Genomic DNA, 17,590 nt, shown 5'->3' on the forward strand with positions numbered 1-17,590 from the left:
CTGATTGTCAGTGACACCTGTTCCCTTCTTATGAACATTAAAGTGTTCAAAAACATTAAAATCTGAGCCCCTGTAATGCTCTCACATGCCTTATGATCACATTACTTCTTCCTGTAAGTCATGTGACATTTTCTGGCTGGCAGCATATGGCTCTCTTGTGTAACAGTGCTGACAAAGAACGATCCAATCACTCCCGCTCTCAAATGAAGTGTGACCTCTTCTGCGCTGGCTTTTCATTAACTCATACCTGCTGCTCTGCCTCTGTACTTTCCCTTTCTTCTCTTAAATGTGACTACAAGTGAAATCATCTCGCAGTCGTCTGTTGAAATCCCCCTTTGTGTCTTCCTGCCCCCCTTCCCTCCTCTTCCTTTTCCTCCACAGTATGCTGCCTGCTCTATATGTGGCACTGGAGCTGCTTAAGGAATCCAGTCCAAATGTTTTCCATATTAGTTCAGAGCCTTCTCTGTTTCCAAATAGCTGCCGAGTTGGGTTTTATGGTGAGAGGAGGCCTCAGCAGGGAGGGGAAAAGAGGGGGAGAGAGGCAGACGGCAGGCAGGCAGGCTCAGCCACCCAAAACAGTACAGTAAAAGTCGTGAGTACAGAGAGGGGAAAGAGTTTGAAGACAAGAGGAAAAATGAGGCAGGGGCAGAAAGGTTCCTCAGACATGGAGGGCAAGAAGAAGAGAGATGAAAGCCCAGCGCCAACGGACGGCCATAAGTGCAGATTCTTTCGCTTCCCTTTGCTCGTCGCCACGCTCCAGCTGCTGTTGGGGGTGGCTGTCACAGCCGTGGCCTTCCTTATGATGGCCATCAGCCCCTCGCTCCTGGCCAGGGAGACGCCACACTGGGCTGGGATCATTGTAAGCTCCATCCTTACGCTCTAACATCATTCTCATATTTGCATGGAACTTCAGTCTCCCATTTCTGATACTTGTGCATGACCCTCAGCTATATCCCTCAGTGTGTAACTGCCTAACTGCAACACATGAAGCCTGTTTGCACCGTCTGCTGGTTTGGTTGTATGTCCACTAAATCCTGAACATCTGGGCGAATGAGACAAGCCATGCTGTACTCCAACTTGACCTTTGAACGCCTAAGTAGCATCTAAGCAACTTGCTCTTGTTTACAACCGTGACGTGCATGCTTGCTCACACCTCATCATCTGTCATCCCACCATCCGCCTTATCAAGACACACTCATGTAAATACACCATACATGCAGCTACCTCATTAAAAGTTTCATTTTGAAGGATAGGTGTATATTTTAATTACACGTGTAATTTCAAAAACTGACATTAAAATAACAGTTGAGTAAAGGCTAAATCACAAGAAATTAAAGAAAATGTGTCTTACATGTCTTTTCCATGTGAGATAATGTTTGCAGTTTAACTTCATGCACTTAAAGTAGCTGAGTAACATGAGGTCAGTTAAGGTTCGAGCACTAAAAGGAGCTGATGTGTCACTTGAAGTGTTGGAGGTGAAAGCAGTCCAAATCAGTTGAACTCTAACCACTGAAAGCACGTGGAATTGTAGGAAGTTGAGTTGTTGGTTTGCACGTAAGCACTCAAAGAAGTTAAATTAAGAGTTGAAGAGTAAGAGGTGAAACAAGCTGAAATGTCTCTCCAAGAAAACAACTGAAGTCTGTTGACACGTAAGCAGTGAAAACAGTTGAAGTGTGAGATGAAATGTAAGAAATGAAAGCAGTTATAATTTAAATTAAAGAGTAAGAAATAACATTTTAAATGCCAGCTGAATTTAAAATGTGATGAAAGCAAGTGAAATGTAAGTGTGTCGACAGTTGTCAGATTACATTACATGTGAAAAGCACTTTTTTTTTTTTTGGAACCAGTTTGATTATGTTAACATTTTAATCTGTTCATCCAAAGAAAATTAATATACATGTTTGTCTGTTTTGTGACAAAATGAAAAGAAACAAAAAGATGAATTGTATTTATCATCATAGTTCAGAATCAAATTCAAAGTCACGTTTTGGAGTGAGGAAAAAAAAACATGTTGTTCCTGTTTGGGTCCTATCTATCACAGATGCCATCTGCTCTCAAAAACATCCCTGGACACCAACATCCCGAGTTAGATCCTCACGAGATTCAGCCGAGTGAAAAACACTGAGGTCATCAAGAACTTTCCAGAAAATCCTGAATGCTTAAGAACCTGGGAAAAACATTTAAATAAGATGCTGCACGTTAGTCACAAGACTCCAATTGCACTGAGGAGATAGAGTGTGAGTGTGTCTGTGTGTGTGTGTGTGTGTGTGTGTGTGTGTGTGTGTGTGTGAGAGAGAGAGAGAGAGAGAGAGAGAGAGAGAGAGTAATGTAATCAGATGACGGCTTACTGCTGAATCATGCAATATTAACAGACACCCCTGAAAAACTGGACACAAAGATTTTCTAGACCAAGATTCTCAATAGCACAGCAAACATACTATATATCTCATACTGTATAATATAAACATAATACAGTCTATTGAAATAATATCATGGATGCATCAAGTCAGGAATGCATGAGTTGAGTACATTCTTTGTGGTAATGAAAGCCCACAAAACAAATATTCTATTGAGAAATAGTCCAATATGAGTGAATCTTACCAAACTATGCCAATCATTTTTCTGTGTATTGTTGCAGCTGTGTTTGGTCGCCATCGTTGGCTTTGTCCTGTACTTTCTCCACTACCTCCCTGATGAGAGGTCATCTATGCAATTCTTTGTTAAGGTGAGTCTATACGCACCCTGATATGATGTTTTATAGAAATTATTTGTGATTGACAGTCTGTCATGCCATGTACGGACCCAAATCAGGCTCTCTAATAAACTAATAACACGAATAACAATCCCATTTGTTCTTAGGGAACTGCAGCAAAAAGAGCTCTGCAGGGATTCCTCTGAGTGGATGAGCGCATTCATTAATATGACTCTATCGTTTAGCTTAATTAGCCAGACAATATATGCAGTTGGAATTTCAAGGCAATTAAAATCAGTCCACCATTGTTTGCTACTGAGAAGCAGATCATTGAAGCAGCACCCTTTTTTTTCTCATGTGTGCATACCAGTTTTCAAATATGCACATATGATGTTAAGAGAGTGTTTCAATACACTTTGCTAATATTTTGCATGAAGAGGTGCGGCTAATTTGCAAAATGGTATTTGAAGAAAGGCGAGATAAAAAAAAGCCAATTTCAAGTGTATTTGTACTGTATAGTTTTACCACCAGACTCTGTGAATCACCAAAAACAGGAATTATCTCAATACATCTAAATATACAAAGTTTATAAAGCAGATATTAGATAGTCTAAGTATTTAGAGTAGAGAAGCACAATTGCAGTGAACATCTTTTAAAACAATTAATATTGTGTGTGCCAGAACAGCTGCAGTTAGCACTCTGTGTCTCTTTATTTGGCCCTCAAAACAAATGTGCCTTCATTTATTAATATCATTTATTCAAAGAGCTCAGTAAACGTCTGGCTTAACCATATTCACTTTTCGCTTAAGAATTTCTGGCTTTACAGACAGCTCATTTATTTATTTCAGTTGCCCTTGGCATAAGGCGAGTAACAAGTCGAGTGAGTAGAGAATGTGCTGTAGCTGGAGACATTTCTCAAGTGAAGTGCTGCTATGTTGTCAGAAGAGGGTCTTGGCTCTCTGATAACCCTTTCAAATCTGTATATTTTATGTCCAGACGCTCACTTTCTCAAGTGTGAGTTTACATTCTCACACTAAAAGGTATTCCAGGATACCACATGGACTGTAAACAACAATTGAATGTTGACTCCTCTCAGTTTCTACCTGCTAAATCGGGCACATGATGTCCACGGAAGCACTTGTTGATGTACTTGCTGTACATACACCTCCCTGTCACCAACCACACTCCAGATTTCACAGCTGTTCCAAAATTAACATAAATGCCATTTCAAATCAAGCAGTGCTCATCACTTGCATAATTCCATAAGCAGCATGTAACTGCGAGCGAACACACCAGTGAATGAGGGCTCCTGTTATATAAGCGATGGATTAAGATGAAGGTTTAGCGTTATTGAGATTGTGCAATTGCATAAACAACACAGAGCCTCTGTCACATTTTACAGCTGTATTTTTAGACACAACACACTCGCACAGGACTTAAGGTGGGAAGCGCTGCGGCTGTAGCTGCAGGGCAGTTTTACATGTGCGGCGTCTGCTCTGTGTTAAGAGCTGGGCTCCTACTCTGAGGGTCAGACCTTGGCCTGTAGTATTGTGGGTAATCTCTTTGAAATGAACTTGCTATAGGCACAGAGCCAGCATGTCTGTTTCTAAGCTACAGTTTTGGCTCTCTGGGTTAATCATGAGACAACAGACTACAGCAGGAGCCAGATTTCTAGAGTACAAAACACACTGAGTGGAAGATAGAAAAAAAAGCTTTCCTTGAAAGGTGAAAGTGCACGACCTCACACTTCTCTGCCCTCCACAGCTCCTGTACTTTGTCCTGTGTGCAATTGGCCTGGTCATTTCAGTGCTGGTTATGGCGTTTGCTGGACACCACTACTCACAAGCCAATAGCTTCACCTGTGAGCAGGTGGGAGAAGACTGCGAGTGCAAGCTGGAGCCAGAGGACCCGATAGCTCGCACCTTCACCTACGAGGGAGTCAGTGACTGTGAGGTGATCAATGGGACGCTCACACTCTACTTCCTGCTCCAGATTGTGCTGAACCTGGTACAAGCACTTGTCTGTGCCGTCGGTGCCTTCATCCTATGGAAAGACCGCTACCAAGTCTTCTTCGCTGGTCTGCAGATTGGATCTCCCTCCTTCCAGCAGTGGCAGAAGGTTTAATGTCATGACCATGGCAGGTCAGGATGAAGAAATGACACTGTTAAGGACAGGGACATTTGCCTTTTTGGTGTGCGCCTATGTGTGTTTTCTTTTATGTCGGTTCATATTTGTTTTTTTGTGGTGGTTGTATTATAATGGCTTTTTGTACGAATTTTGTATATTATGTAACTTTATACTTCCAGTTGGCACTGTTATGAAAATCCATAATATAAATAGATGAAGAGGAAAAAACAACTGATCTGTTTTTGAAAAACATTACCACATATTAATGTTTCACAATGTTCAAACAATCTTAACATTTGCTCCTATGCAGCTTATATACAATTGTAACACAAGACAATTTATAAGCATAATATTGAAAACAACATAAACTCCAAAACTCTATTTGGTCTTGCAAAATCCCCTTTAGTTTGAGTTACTGAGATTTAATAATCATGATCTTTTGCTGCAGTGATGCTTTAGGAGGCACACTGAATCACTGTGTTGTCAAATTACGGCTTGCAAATGTTAAATGGTACTGCTTTATGTTTTGGAAAACTGCTTTTCTCACAGTAAAAAAGATCACATACTGAGGCTACAATGTCAGTGCAAGATCCCCTTTAATCTGAATTACATGAAAAAATAGCACACACTTTATTAGTTTATTGTTTTACAACCAGGAAATCACATTATTTTGAAGTTTTTAACTGTATATTCTTTGCAGCTGTCTGCTGTTATACAAACAAACATTTAAAAAAGCAATCAGGTGAATTATTTCCATGAATAACCTGCTTTGTGTCATTTGCTACTCTTAAATCTTATGCAGATTCGTGAATATTTTGTGTAAAGTTCTTGATGGAAAACAAGAGTAAAGTATTTTAAACCCTGTAATACTTCAAAAAGTCCAGTTACATGCACTAAAAACTGATCCTGACAGCAGACACACAACCCAGGCAGACATAAGTCTGGATCCAGACTGGGGCTCAGAGCTGGGCTGTGGCTTGCGAAGGTGGATGCCAGGCCACTAGCCAGCATGACTCAAACAGCCTGTAGGAGTCAAACTACTGCCGCCACAAAAGGGAGGGAGAACGGGCTGGGGTGAGGAAAGGGGGACTCAGACAGGCAGCTGGACTGTGGCATTCAAATCATCTCAGTCTGTTTGCAGGATGGAGGGAAGCCACAAAACAACCACATTTATTTTTGGTTTGCATTTTAAAAACAAGCTTGACTTGCCCAACCTTATAAAGAGTTTAAGTTGAATTTTATTCTTACTCTTCACAGCAGTCACCTACAGTAAACATGCTGAGCAGAGAATGGTGAATGTTAGGTAATTTCCGTTGCAAATTAAGTGGCACATGTACCCAGAGGGAGGATGTAACAAGTGTGCAGTGTTACATCTACTTTGTCAATGATGGAAAAAAGGTTGACTGACTGGGGGATTATAAATATGACTTATTTTTCACAGAAGTCGTACACGTCTTGATTAGGAACTGAGCGTTTCATCTGGATAGAGATGCAAATAAGTGCATTTCCTCTTTCATGACTGTCATATTGTTTGTGGTTACAAATACACATCCTTGTGTCAGTCATGTGCAGTTTTCTTTTTCTTGTTTTGTCACCATACATATACAGAGAAGCAGCTAAATCAGACCCAGAACGTCAGTCATATTCAAATGAATGGATTTGCTCCTGCAACTAATTGCGTTATTAGTAGTAGTAAAGATTGAAAGCTGAGCACAAAGAGAGCATCTCTATCTTTGCATCCTCCAAGACATGCTCAAACGCAATAAACTGTACCTAAACATGCGTCCAGCATTTCCATCAAAATTTATGGTAAAATGCACATTGTACCAGAATCTGTCATTCATATCAACAACAGTTCTCAAAGTAAAGCCTGAATCCAAATGTATGACTAATCTGTGACATCAGGAAGGCAACGTTGTGTCTGTTTGAACATGGTTGTGATGGTTATCCAAGTACCCAAATGTACTATTTGTGTTTGGTGACTTCAAGATTGCTTTAGATGGTTCTTTAGATAAGTGGCCTCCAAGTGCAAACAATTCTTCAGCTTCTAATCTGATGGCATTCATGTAAAAGTCCCATTTGGTAGATATATGGATAAAACATATCTAATGTTTAACTTTATACATTGAATAATAAAGCATGCACTTCTATGTCATGCATAGATTATTGGTTAGTTTCTGATTGTTTAGATGGGAATAACATTACTGTTAATATAATAATGACTCCACTAACAGGCCACAGAGCTGTGTCACTCCAAGTCTCTTTTAGATCGAACACTAATCATATATTTAGAGGCTCAACATAATAATTCTGTTTTAAAACATGATTTAGTGATGAATAAGGTCCAAACATTGTTTCCGGAACAAAGCTTTAATTGCTTTTTCAGAAATTGGGCATTTTTAAAATTTGAGATGAGAAAATATTTAAGAGAGTCCTTTTTGTCTAAATCTAAGAAAATTGAAGAAACAAAGGTAATTACTAGAATAACTGCTCTCACTCAAATTATGTCTGAAAATCTATCAGAAAATGACACACAGGATTTAATTTTACAACAAAATTAATTGAATGAAATATACAGAATGAAAGTGGAGAAAGCTTTTGTGAGGTCAAGGAGAAAATAGTTGGAGGAAGAGGAGCAAAACTGCCTATTTCTTCCCATTAGGAAGCCAATTCTATTCAAAAACTCAATGTCAGTGGTGTTATTACTGATGATCCCCATAAGATAGTTAATTACTGTCCCACATTTTCTAAAAAAAATGTATGAGTCACAGTATAATGAGGTAGCAGCTAACCATTTTTTAGGATATCTCACCGAAACAAAGTCAATTAAGAATGACCGCAAAGATTTTTGTGATAGCCCAGTAACTTCAGGTGAAGTCCTGATTGCAATTCATCACCTAAAACTCAATAAATCTCCAGGGGTTGACGGCTTAATATTTTACATTGCTTTTGCAGATCAACTAGCCTTCTTCCTCCATGGTGTGTTTATAGAACGCAAAATCAAACTCTTCCTCTCACTTAATCTCAAGGACTTTTAAGCCTAGGAAAGATCCACTTTGGATTGACAAATGGCGGCCAATATGCCTTCTTAATACTGATCACAAAATCCTATCTCCGATTTTTGCCAAAAGAATAAAAGCTGTTTTGGACCATTACTGATGAAACCCAGATTGGTTTTATGAGACATAGACATATATCTAATGACATCAGGCTTATGCTAGACCTTATTGACTATGCTGACTATGATTTTATTTTGTTTCTAAATCTCTGCAAGGCATTTGACAAAGTCAAACACAACTTTATATTTCAGGCCTTGGAGATCTTTGGTTTTAATTCTTACTTTTGCACAGCTATCAAGATCATGTGTAAGAATGCAAATTGTCCATTTAAAATGTATGCTTGCATCTCTCCTAGATTTGACTTAAATTGTGGAGTCACACAAGGCCGTCCTGTATTGCCATGCTTGTTCCTGATTTGTGCTAAACTACTGTCTGACTTCATTAAGCTCAGCCCCTTGAAAGGTATCACAATAGTTGAAAATAAGATCATTATTAGTCAGCTGGCTGATGATACCACTTTATTTTTAAAGGATGCTTCACAGGTTTCAGTCACCATTGATACAATTAAGACATTTTCTTGTGCCTCTGGGCTCTGTTTAAACATCAGTAAGTGTGAGCTGTTCCCTCTATTTCTAACATTTCCTGTGAAAGATTCAGTCGCTTACTTTGGAATTGTTATTAACAAAAACAAAGACACTGGATGCTCTTTGAATTTCAACCCCATCATAGGAAAGGTGCAGAAAAAAAAATACATTCATGGCTTCAAAGAGCTTTATCTCTTAGAAGAAGAATTTTGCTGACAAAGACAGAGGGCATGTCCCGACTTACTTATGCAGCCTTATCTCTAGATGTGAACAAACAGACCTCTGTGGCCAGTGATTACATGCTTTATAATTTTGTGTGGAGAAACAGAATACATAATGTTAGAAAATCAGTCTTAATGAACTCCCATGAACATGGTGTCCTGAACTTTCTTTCTTCTGAACTTTCTCCACCCTTAACAATATTTTCAAGATACATTGGATTAAACAGTTTCTTAGAAACCTGATTTCAATTTGGAATTTTATTCCCAATTATTTGTTCTCAAAACTTGGAGCCCCCCCCCCCCCAGAGATACCACATCTGGAACAATAGAGACACATTATATAAACATAAAATCATTATTCTTGGAAAACCGGTTTGTCCATGGAATTTATCTGGTTAATCAGCTCCTTAATTCTAGTGGTGCATTAATGTTATATTCAAGAATGGTATTCCTATAACATCAAGGGAAGATGTTTTAGTTTTTGATGAATCCCTTCTGGTGTCGTAATGCTTCTTAGAAACACAGCAGCATCTGAACTGATTGGATCCTGTTGTTACTAGTTTTGGTCGGATCTGTTTCTCCTCTAAAAAGAGCAATAATAACAGGGATATATGTGCTTTATTTCAAAGAGAAATAGTCTCTGTCACTTTTACTAAAGCAAATTAATACTATATCATCAATTTGTGCAAAATCACATATTCATAAATCTAAGTTTTCCAATTATAAACCATCTTTTTTAAGATTTGAGCTGATTTATGAGTTCTGTCAGTGTTCTGATCCCCTGGCTTTATCTGTTATGTTCTTTCTATATGTTTACCATGCTGTTTTTTAATAAATAAATAAATAAATAAATAAATAAAGAGCCTGGTTGTGATTTACTGTGATCATAACTGTTAATTTACACTGTTAACTGTGATTGCTCACAGCCATTAACTGATCGGTTCCCTCTGGGATCACCTTTCGTGCTAATACATTTCTGAAAATGTCCTAAATCACATTATTATTTAACTTTTTCAAATATCTGAAACGTCATCACAGTTTGTTTTTTTTGAGTGATGATGGAGCTCTGTCGAAGAACAGTTTGCAAAATTAGTGTCGAAATCAATAACAAGTGTCATGTTTTACAGCAATGTCAACATCTCCAGTTATGTTGTTTTGAGCAGATACTAAATGTGGGTTCAAAGAGCTGAAATATTGTGGAGGTGATTTATGAATTCTGTTTAATGATGCATTTCACATATAATATCACAGCGTATGTACTGCAGCTACGTGTGATGGATGGCAGGCAAGTGTTTTTCCATGTGTTTTGTGTTATGGTGTCGATGCATCATGTGACTACAAAGGCTCAATTTCGCAGCCAGACACAGGAAGTCACATGCCAGTCATCATGGGGGCATGTTTATTTATAAAAAATGACAGCAAGGAGGGACCTTCCGCCCTGCTCCTCGCTGCTCAGTAACAACTTTCTGTGTGGTCAATTGATCTTTCAGGGCAAAAACACTGAATGATATCTGATTCTGGTGGCCACTGACACTGCTGTGAGTCTTTAGAGGAGACAGAAGAAAGAAGATCAATATGTGTATTGACACAAATCACAACAACTTTCACAGAAACTTGAAAACAACAGGCTGAACTCTGATCCAATATTTTAATTGTGCAGCTAATAATGTCTATCTGGAGTATATATTGTTGATATCTATTTAAATATTTAGTTTAATTTGAATTTATAGTTTAAATTTATCATTGAGAGTTGTCAGTTTGGTCTGAAACAGTCCATTTAAAAGTCAAAACGTCTGCTTCACTCCCACTGGACAAACTGCTGCTTCCAGCCACAGAGTTTGGGATGTTGCCTTGTATTTATTGACTTTCTCTGGGTGTTTTCTCACTCTCACTATTAAATACACACCAGCTAAGCACGTGACTTTAAACTGTGGCTTGCAAAGAGATTCAAAAATGACTGTGATCCAGGTAGTGTGCATAAAGTAAACGATACACTGCTCACGTGCGTTAAAAAGGTTCAGTGTGTTCTGAGAGGATGTAATGTGATAGACCCTCTTGTGTATTATCCTAAGCTGATTTTTCCAAGTTATTTAAAAAGTTCTTTGGTAACTAGACGCCAAAGTTAAATGCTTTCTCTCCCTGGTCAAAACATAAATCTTGATACAGATCAGAGCAGTAGATGTTTGTTTGGTATCACACGATGGCAAGAAGACTTTGCCAGACAGTAATGATGGTCCTGGTATTATCATCTACCCTCCCCTCCATCTCTGAGTCCAATACATTCCAGTAATGCTGCACTTTAGCCTTCTTGTCTACGCAGTGACAGCTGCTCACCATTATGGCACTGCGTGAGCTAATTTTAATGGCTGTCACAGGCAGCAGGAGCAAATGCAGGCCTGCCAGCGTAAACAGCGGACTGGAGCCAAGAAGGATGGGCTTCTCTGTAGAGGGTAAATGACAGGACGGGATAAAAGACCAGTTGAGGCCTTTTGTGATTTGTTTATCATCTCAAATATGTTACACAAGCATAAACATGCAGATAATCAACCAGCCACAGCTTTGAATAATCCATTTCCAGTAGTGTTAAATTACCAACAATGTGGATGGATATGCGGATGACAGTCCTCAATATAACCAATGTTTTATACCTGCAAAGGAATTTCATTATTTCACAAATAAAAATATGGCTTGGAAAAGGAAAAAACTACCTTTTGAACAGACAGAAGTACTCAATACCGTAACTTCAGATGATTACATTTGACATCTGCTAGTCTAATCTGTATTTTAATTACTTCATTCAATTTTAAAGAGTATTAAACTCTCATGAGGTGAGCTGATGTGAGAACAAAGGTTAAATTCCAGCGTCTGGTCCAGATTCTCTGTGCATCATATCAGCCGCAGTATTAATTAGCTGCAATGAAATATCAAGATGAGCTAAACAAAAGCAGTGCAGTGACAGCATGCACAATGTATCTGTGAACTCTGCTTTTAATATTAGATGACTAACCGTGCTGCATGAGCCGAAATATGATCCTGACTTTTTCTAGGTCCTTTGCTCCCTTCATGGACAAGTCCGAGTGTGAGTTAACACTCTGTGTGGGTGGGTGGTTGGGTAGGGGGTCAGGGTGAGTGCGAGGGAGTACTCAGTCATCCCCAACAACAACAACAAGCGACTGAAACAAGCTGTAGACTAAAAACCACTCCAAAGCCACTCGTTACAAATTTATTATAACATCTGACCACATAAAAGACATTTTTCTATACACTTTGTTTAAACAAAAAGTGTCAAAATACAGTTTCCATCAGGTGCATGCACTCATAATTTGCCATTAGTATGTGCAAATTTAAAAACACAAGTTCAGACGTATCCATTGCAGTCCAAGAGAGACTAGTGAGAATGATTTACACAAAAAAACAGTTTAAGAAACAGTAGAAGATGAAGATAAGAGCAAATACAGTAAATATTACCTTATTAACTGACATCTCTATGGAAATGAGGATGTTCATATTGTAACAAAGAACTGTAAGCATACCATCTCCAGTCAGTACTACATTATGTACCAATATTAGATTTAGACATAAAAGAATTTTCAAGTAAGTTCTGCACATGTAATCATTATTTCTATTCACATTTCTGTTACTTATATACTCTGTAGAAATCTGTAAGAAGGCAACTGAAATGGTGCAGTGAATGCATTTCTAAACAGAATAAAAAGCATGCAAAAATGATACCCAAAACTAACTAATGTCTCCAGGTTACAGGCCTAACTTTTTTCCCTTTTTTTTTTTTTTTTTTTTTTAAAAGTGCACTTTCAGCTATTGCAATGTACTGTTGATAAAACTTAATGAGTGAGGCAGCATGATTCCTTTTCCAAAATGCTAAAATAATATTCCAGTTATGAAGAGCACATTTTTTTAGCAATTCAAATAGAAATCTAAAAGGTTAAGGGGAGAATACTTGATGTTAGTGGACACACTCTTCCCCTGGAGACCAATCAGAGAAAAAACCACAAACTCCCCTTACTTCTCAGTTCACAGCCAATCACTGATCTCTGTGCGGGCGGTTTTGTCCGCTCACTGACACATCAGCAATGAGCCAGTCGAGAAATGACGGTAAAGAGAAGGCCGTCCACAGACTTGACAGCACTTAACCATTAACCTTACCTTAACATTTCCCTCGACCTCGGTCTGGCACACTAACACTACACTGGCAGATGTGTGCCATGCCTAGCCAATCATTCACAGAGACGAGTCCCTCTGCATACCAGAGTGTGTACAGACAGCCTGTAACGTGTGCTCTTAATGACTGAATGAGCACATAAGATACAGTTTGTATCCCATAAGGCAATGTTTGTGTCATAAAAAAGGCACTATGTCAAAAATGATGTGTCAGCAGTTGCTGGCCTCTTGCAATTTGACATTAGTAATTGTAGGTGTACATCTAAGTACATATATTGTTCTCAAGGTTGGAGTTTATGTGTGTCTGCATTTCTATCTGGTTTATACTGCGAGCCTGCAGCTGAGAGGCCGGTCATTGTGTCCTGTTTGAGCCTTGAGCCCTTCAGTGAGCTGGGATGTGATGGTTTGGCTGAGGAGGACCCAAGAATCCAAGCCTTTGCTTGTTCTTCCTCTGCTCCGTCATCTGTGGAGGAGACAGAGAGAAAAAAACACCAAGCTTTACATCTAGCAAACACATGATATTCAAACGTGTATTACTGCTATTACTGTTCTAGTGGGCACTTTATTATGCAAAACAAAATGTTCCCACTATGTTCACACATAATTACTGCATTCCAGAGGGGAACATTTATGTATTTGAACTTGGAGTGTAGGTAAAATGACTTTGTAAATTTCTACTCAAAGAGCAAGTAAATTTATTTAGACGAAACAAAATGAATCTTCGGCTCATTACTTTAAGAAATGAATCTGGATTAGCTGATGCACGTTAAAAATACTGAATGGCACAACCAGACTTTTTGAATTACTCATTTCAAACTCTGCAAACAATTATTCTGTGACGGCTTAGTATTAATTTTAAATTTCCGTTTCAACATTTGACTGAGACGTTATAAAAGAGATAAATCCTCTCCATAGTTGTATGCAAATTGCTTTGTTCAGCACCGCTGTTATGACTGGAAACCAAAATGTCCCCTGGAAACTTTAGAGGACACCATCACGTGTGGGCGTGTTATTGTGCAGAAGTGTGACCTGCATGTTGGATGTTGTATAAGTGTGTGTGTGGGGGGGGGGATTTCATGAATCAGAAGCGCCTGATTTCTCACAACCATCAGATTTGCAATGGTTTCAGCACTGACGTCATATGTGAAGGCCACTGGCTCTGTAAACCATGAAGTGTACATGCAAATTACAGGAAACTGTAAACTGTGCAGAATCCTGAAACCCACAAAAACACATCAGAGCGCCCGCGCACACACACCATGCACACAATCTTAGCTGTGATGTGTCAAGAGCCGAAGTCAGTTCAGGTTGTAACAAGGGAGGAGCTGCAGGAGAATCTTCCTCCCAGTCAGAAACACTGAGAGACCTGCAGGCCTCCCCTTGTGACTGCAGAGCTGTGGCCTCACCTAGTTCTGTGCAAACACACTCACTTCTTGATGTCTTTGCCAAAAGTTCTGTTCATCATAAAGGGGGAGTGAAATCCTGACTAACCCCATGACTACAAATGAGTCAGTACAGCCCCATGTACACCTAGATGAGAATAAGACAGCCTGGGGTTGACCCAAACTGCAGATTCAGAGATTGCTCAGGGGAACTTCAACAGCACACAAACTTAGTTTTTACAGGGGTTAAACCCAGGATGCCGACCAGCAGGGAGAATGTTACAGACTTAACTGCTTGTTAGGGTCGACAAAGGTTGTTGTTTTGTTTATTGGAGTGTGATCCTCCCCCAGCAGGAGCTGTTTTCACACATCTGGCAGAAGAGGAACAAGGACAGGCCTGTGACTGGGATCACATGCATGGGAGGCAGGTGATGAGAGTGAACAGTCACACTGCAGCAACAGAGCTAGTCATCCAAACAGCCAGAGGCTCACTGGCGGCTCTCAGTCGCGTTGATTACTGACGTGATAGTCACCTGTCGTGCTGCGTTCAGGAGCATCAAAGGTCTGATAGAATCCATTTGGACTGCTCAGTGCAGAGATATAGAGCAAAATGAGACTGCTGATGCTGCCTCTTGCATGTGACCTCTTGCCCCGTGGGTGTTTTTAGGTGAAAGGTGTCTCAAGGTCAGTTAGCACGTGGAGTGAACAGTTGACTGAACAGCATACAGCCAAACACGATGTTGTTACATCAGTTTTTTTAAAAACAGGAGACTATTAATGTTATTCATTAGCCATGTAGTTCGGACTACCACAGCGCTCAGATCAGAGCTTTTCCCACTACAGTATGAAAATGGCCTGAAGTGGCACTCTACCTGTTCCTTGAGCTCAGCCAGCTGGCCAGAGAGCTGAGCCACCAGAGTGACAGTGCTGTCCAGTTTCTCCTGCAGAGAGCGCATCTCATTCTGCTCGTTGTCTCCCTCGCTGCTCACCAGAGACATGGCTCTCATTCGGGGGAACCACTCCAAGTTCTTCTCCTGGGAGACGAAAGGGAGACATGGGATATGAGAGAAGCGGTGAGAGAGGTGAAAGGAATAAAGGGCCGAAATAAAGCTGACTCAGTAGGTCAGAGAGACGGCAGCAACAGTATGTTGGCACAGACAACGACAAGCAGGATTTGCATAGACATGCGGGGAGTATTACAGTGCTAAAGCCAGACTGCAGGAGGAGAGTAAACAGAGAGGTATTGGTAACTGGAGAAGGGCGTGAAGGTTTAATATTAATCATTCCATCAGAATGGAGGCTGCTCTCTGCTTTGCGCTTGACAGTGTAACATTTTTTAACCAGCATTGCTATCTCTTGGATACTGCAGAAAGCAATTATACACCAAATGAACAGTAACTGGCATTTCAATTCTCACCCACTCCATAAACACACTGTTGATGTGGGGATGAGTCACTGTCGTCTATCAAGAACACAACTGGGAGTTTAGTGTTATATTCTGTATGTGTGTGTGTGTGTGTCTGTGTGTGTATGTGTTTGTGTGTGTGAGTGTGTATGTGTATGCTGATATGCAAAACAGACATTTAGTTTATTGTCTGTTTTTCCAACAGTGCAGTGGACAGAGCAAACCATCTGCAGTAACGCCATGAGAAAACAGGGAGCAAAATGAACCTATAGCATTATGTAATGGACTTAAGTGCATCTGTGTTTGTACATGTGTGGGTGTGTGTACTGTTGGTGTGCATCTGCATGGATATGTACATAGCAGGATGTGAGCGAGAGTGTGTGTTTTACAACACGCATGCTCTTGTGCGTCTCTGGAAGTGAGACAGACCGCCATTAGCTGATCTTATGTAATATTCCTTTGCCAGTTCTTCTGATAAAAAAAAATACTTAAAAAGGTGCTGAGAGTGGGATTTGACTGGCACCACAGTAAGTCCAGTAGGAGGAGTGAGGTATTCTCCCACCTACTCTTATATAAGAATAGACTTCAGGGATAGAAATACTGATGAGAGTGTGAGACGCTGAGGACAGTGAGGAGAACATGAGGAGAGTAGAGTCTGAGGATGCAGAGGAATGTGGGGTGTGTGGGTTATTTGTTTTTGTTCCTTTGGTTAATGAGTTTATCACACTTTGCTGAGTGGGATATTAATGGCCGTGACATATCATGGGATTCCCGCTCCAAAGTTAAAAACAAAATACTTTCGTCACCTATTCCAAACATTCAAATCATTACTACATAATGACTGGCCATGACAAACCTTTGCTTTAATTCTAAGTTTATATATTAAAAGTAAAGTCAAAATCTAGAAAATTGTTCTAAATTTGTGACATATTCTGCCCTTTGTTATAAAAACAGACATGTAGGACTTACTCAGTGTGATTCATAAAAAACATTGCACAACTAACCATGATCAAAACAATATTTTTACAGACAAGACAGACAAGGCTAATCATCCATAGGTCTGTGAAGCCGTAATGCTCATTACACACCATACAAAAACACTGCTGAATAGGTGGGAAATGGAGGCTTTGCCAATATTTGATCTTTACCACTAGTTGCGAAATACATGTCGTGCTTGAACTGAGGGTGGTGACAGAGGAAATTAAAGGATAGGTTCATAATGTCTCAAGTCTTTCTTGGAACAATAGTCATGTGCCCACATGAACATTGAAACAGGTTTTGCTCGCTGTAATCATTCCTTCTGTTCATACTGATACCCTCCAAGTGGCTTTCAATGTAAGTGATGGTGGACAAAATCCCATCCTTGTTAACAACTAATTTGAACAGCTGAAGCCTCATATTATCTTCAAATAAACTTTTAAATACATTTTTTGCACTGAAGTGCATTTGAAGGGGATCTTTTTAATAGCCAGTATGAACAGGAGGAATGATTACAGCAAGCAAAACCTGTTAAAATTCATGCATTTAGCATGTTGCAGTGATTTCAGCATGTTAGCATGCTACGTTAACACTTAGCTTAAAGTAGCTAACAAAAAGAGAGAATGAAAAGGGCCTTCTGACACTGGTAAGTGTGGAAATTAACTTTAAAAGTGGACATTTTACTATAACTGAGTATCTTTTTATGTAAATACTTGTACATTAAGTAGGTTAGGAAGGTTCCTGGTTGGTCCTTTTGCAGTTATCATATGTAACAAAGTGTAACTTACTCAGATTACTGCGTAAAAGTCTACTTTACTCTTTTATTGAACTTTTATTATAGTAATCCTCTATTTCAAAATGTTCCACTCTGAGCAACATTAAAGTTAGCTATCAGTATTTTTGAATAGAATACTTTTTCATCCCTGACTACAGGGGAAGCAGTTAGACTGATTAAGTATGACT

General features: G+C 39.5%; 2 protein-coding genes across 4 annotated transcripts in view; one reads left to right on the forward strand and one right to left on the reverse strand.

Annotated features, from left to right (window-relative positions):
- The first annotated feature begins 414 nt into the window (after positions 1–414).
- On the forward strand, positions 415–8,978 carry sspn (sarcospan (Kras oncogene-associated gene)). The gene is made up of 3 exons (XM_067589389.1): positions 415–859; positions 2,639–2,725; positions 4,457–8,978. The coding sequence occupies exons 1-3, from the start codon at positions 635–637 to the stop codon at positions 4,814–4,816; spliced, it is 672 nt and encodes a 223-aa protein (XP_067445490.1). The 5' UTR covers positions 415–634; the 3' UTR covers positions 4,817–8,978.
- A 2,914-nt stretch (positions 8,979–11,892) lies between these two features.
- itpr2 (inositol 1,4,5-trisphosphate receptor, type 2) overlaps positions 11,893–17,590 on the reverse strand; it is a 57,941-nt gene continuing 52,243 nt past the window's right edge. For all 3 annotated transcript variants that reach the window (XM_067589391.1, XM_067589390.1, XM_067589392.1), the window contains 2 exons: positions 15,117–15,278; positions 11,893–13,325 (listed from right to left, as the gene is read on the reverse strand). In XM_067589391.1, the coding sequence (XP_067445492.1) occupies positions 13,245–13,325; positions 15,117–15,278 (243 nt within the window). In that variant the 3' untranslated portion in view covers positions 11,893–13,244. The remainder of the gene's footprint in view (positions 13,326–15,116; positions 15,279–17,590) is intronic.

Source organism: Thunnus thynnus, chromosome 5 (assembly GCF_963924715.1).
Source record: "Thunnus thynnus chromosome 5, fThuThy2.1, whole genome shotgun sequence".
Taxonomy (NCBI): domain Eukaryota; kingdom Metazoa; phylum Chordata; class Actinopteri; order Scombriformes; family Scombridae; genus Thunnus; species Thunnus thynnus.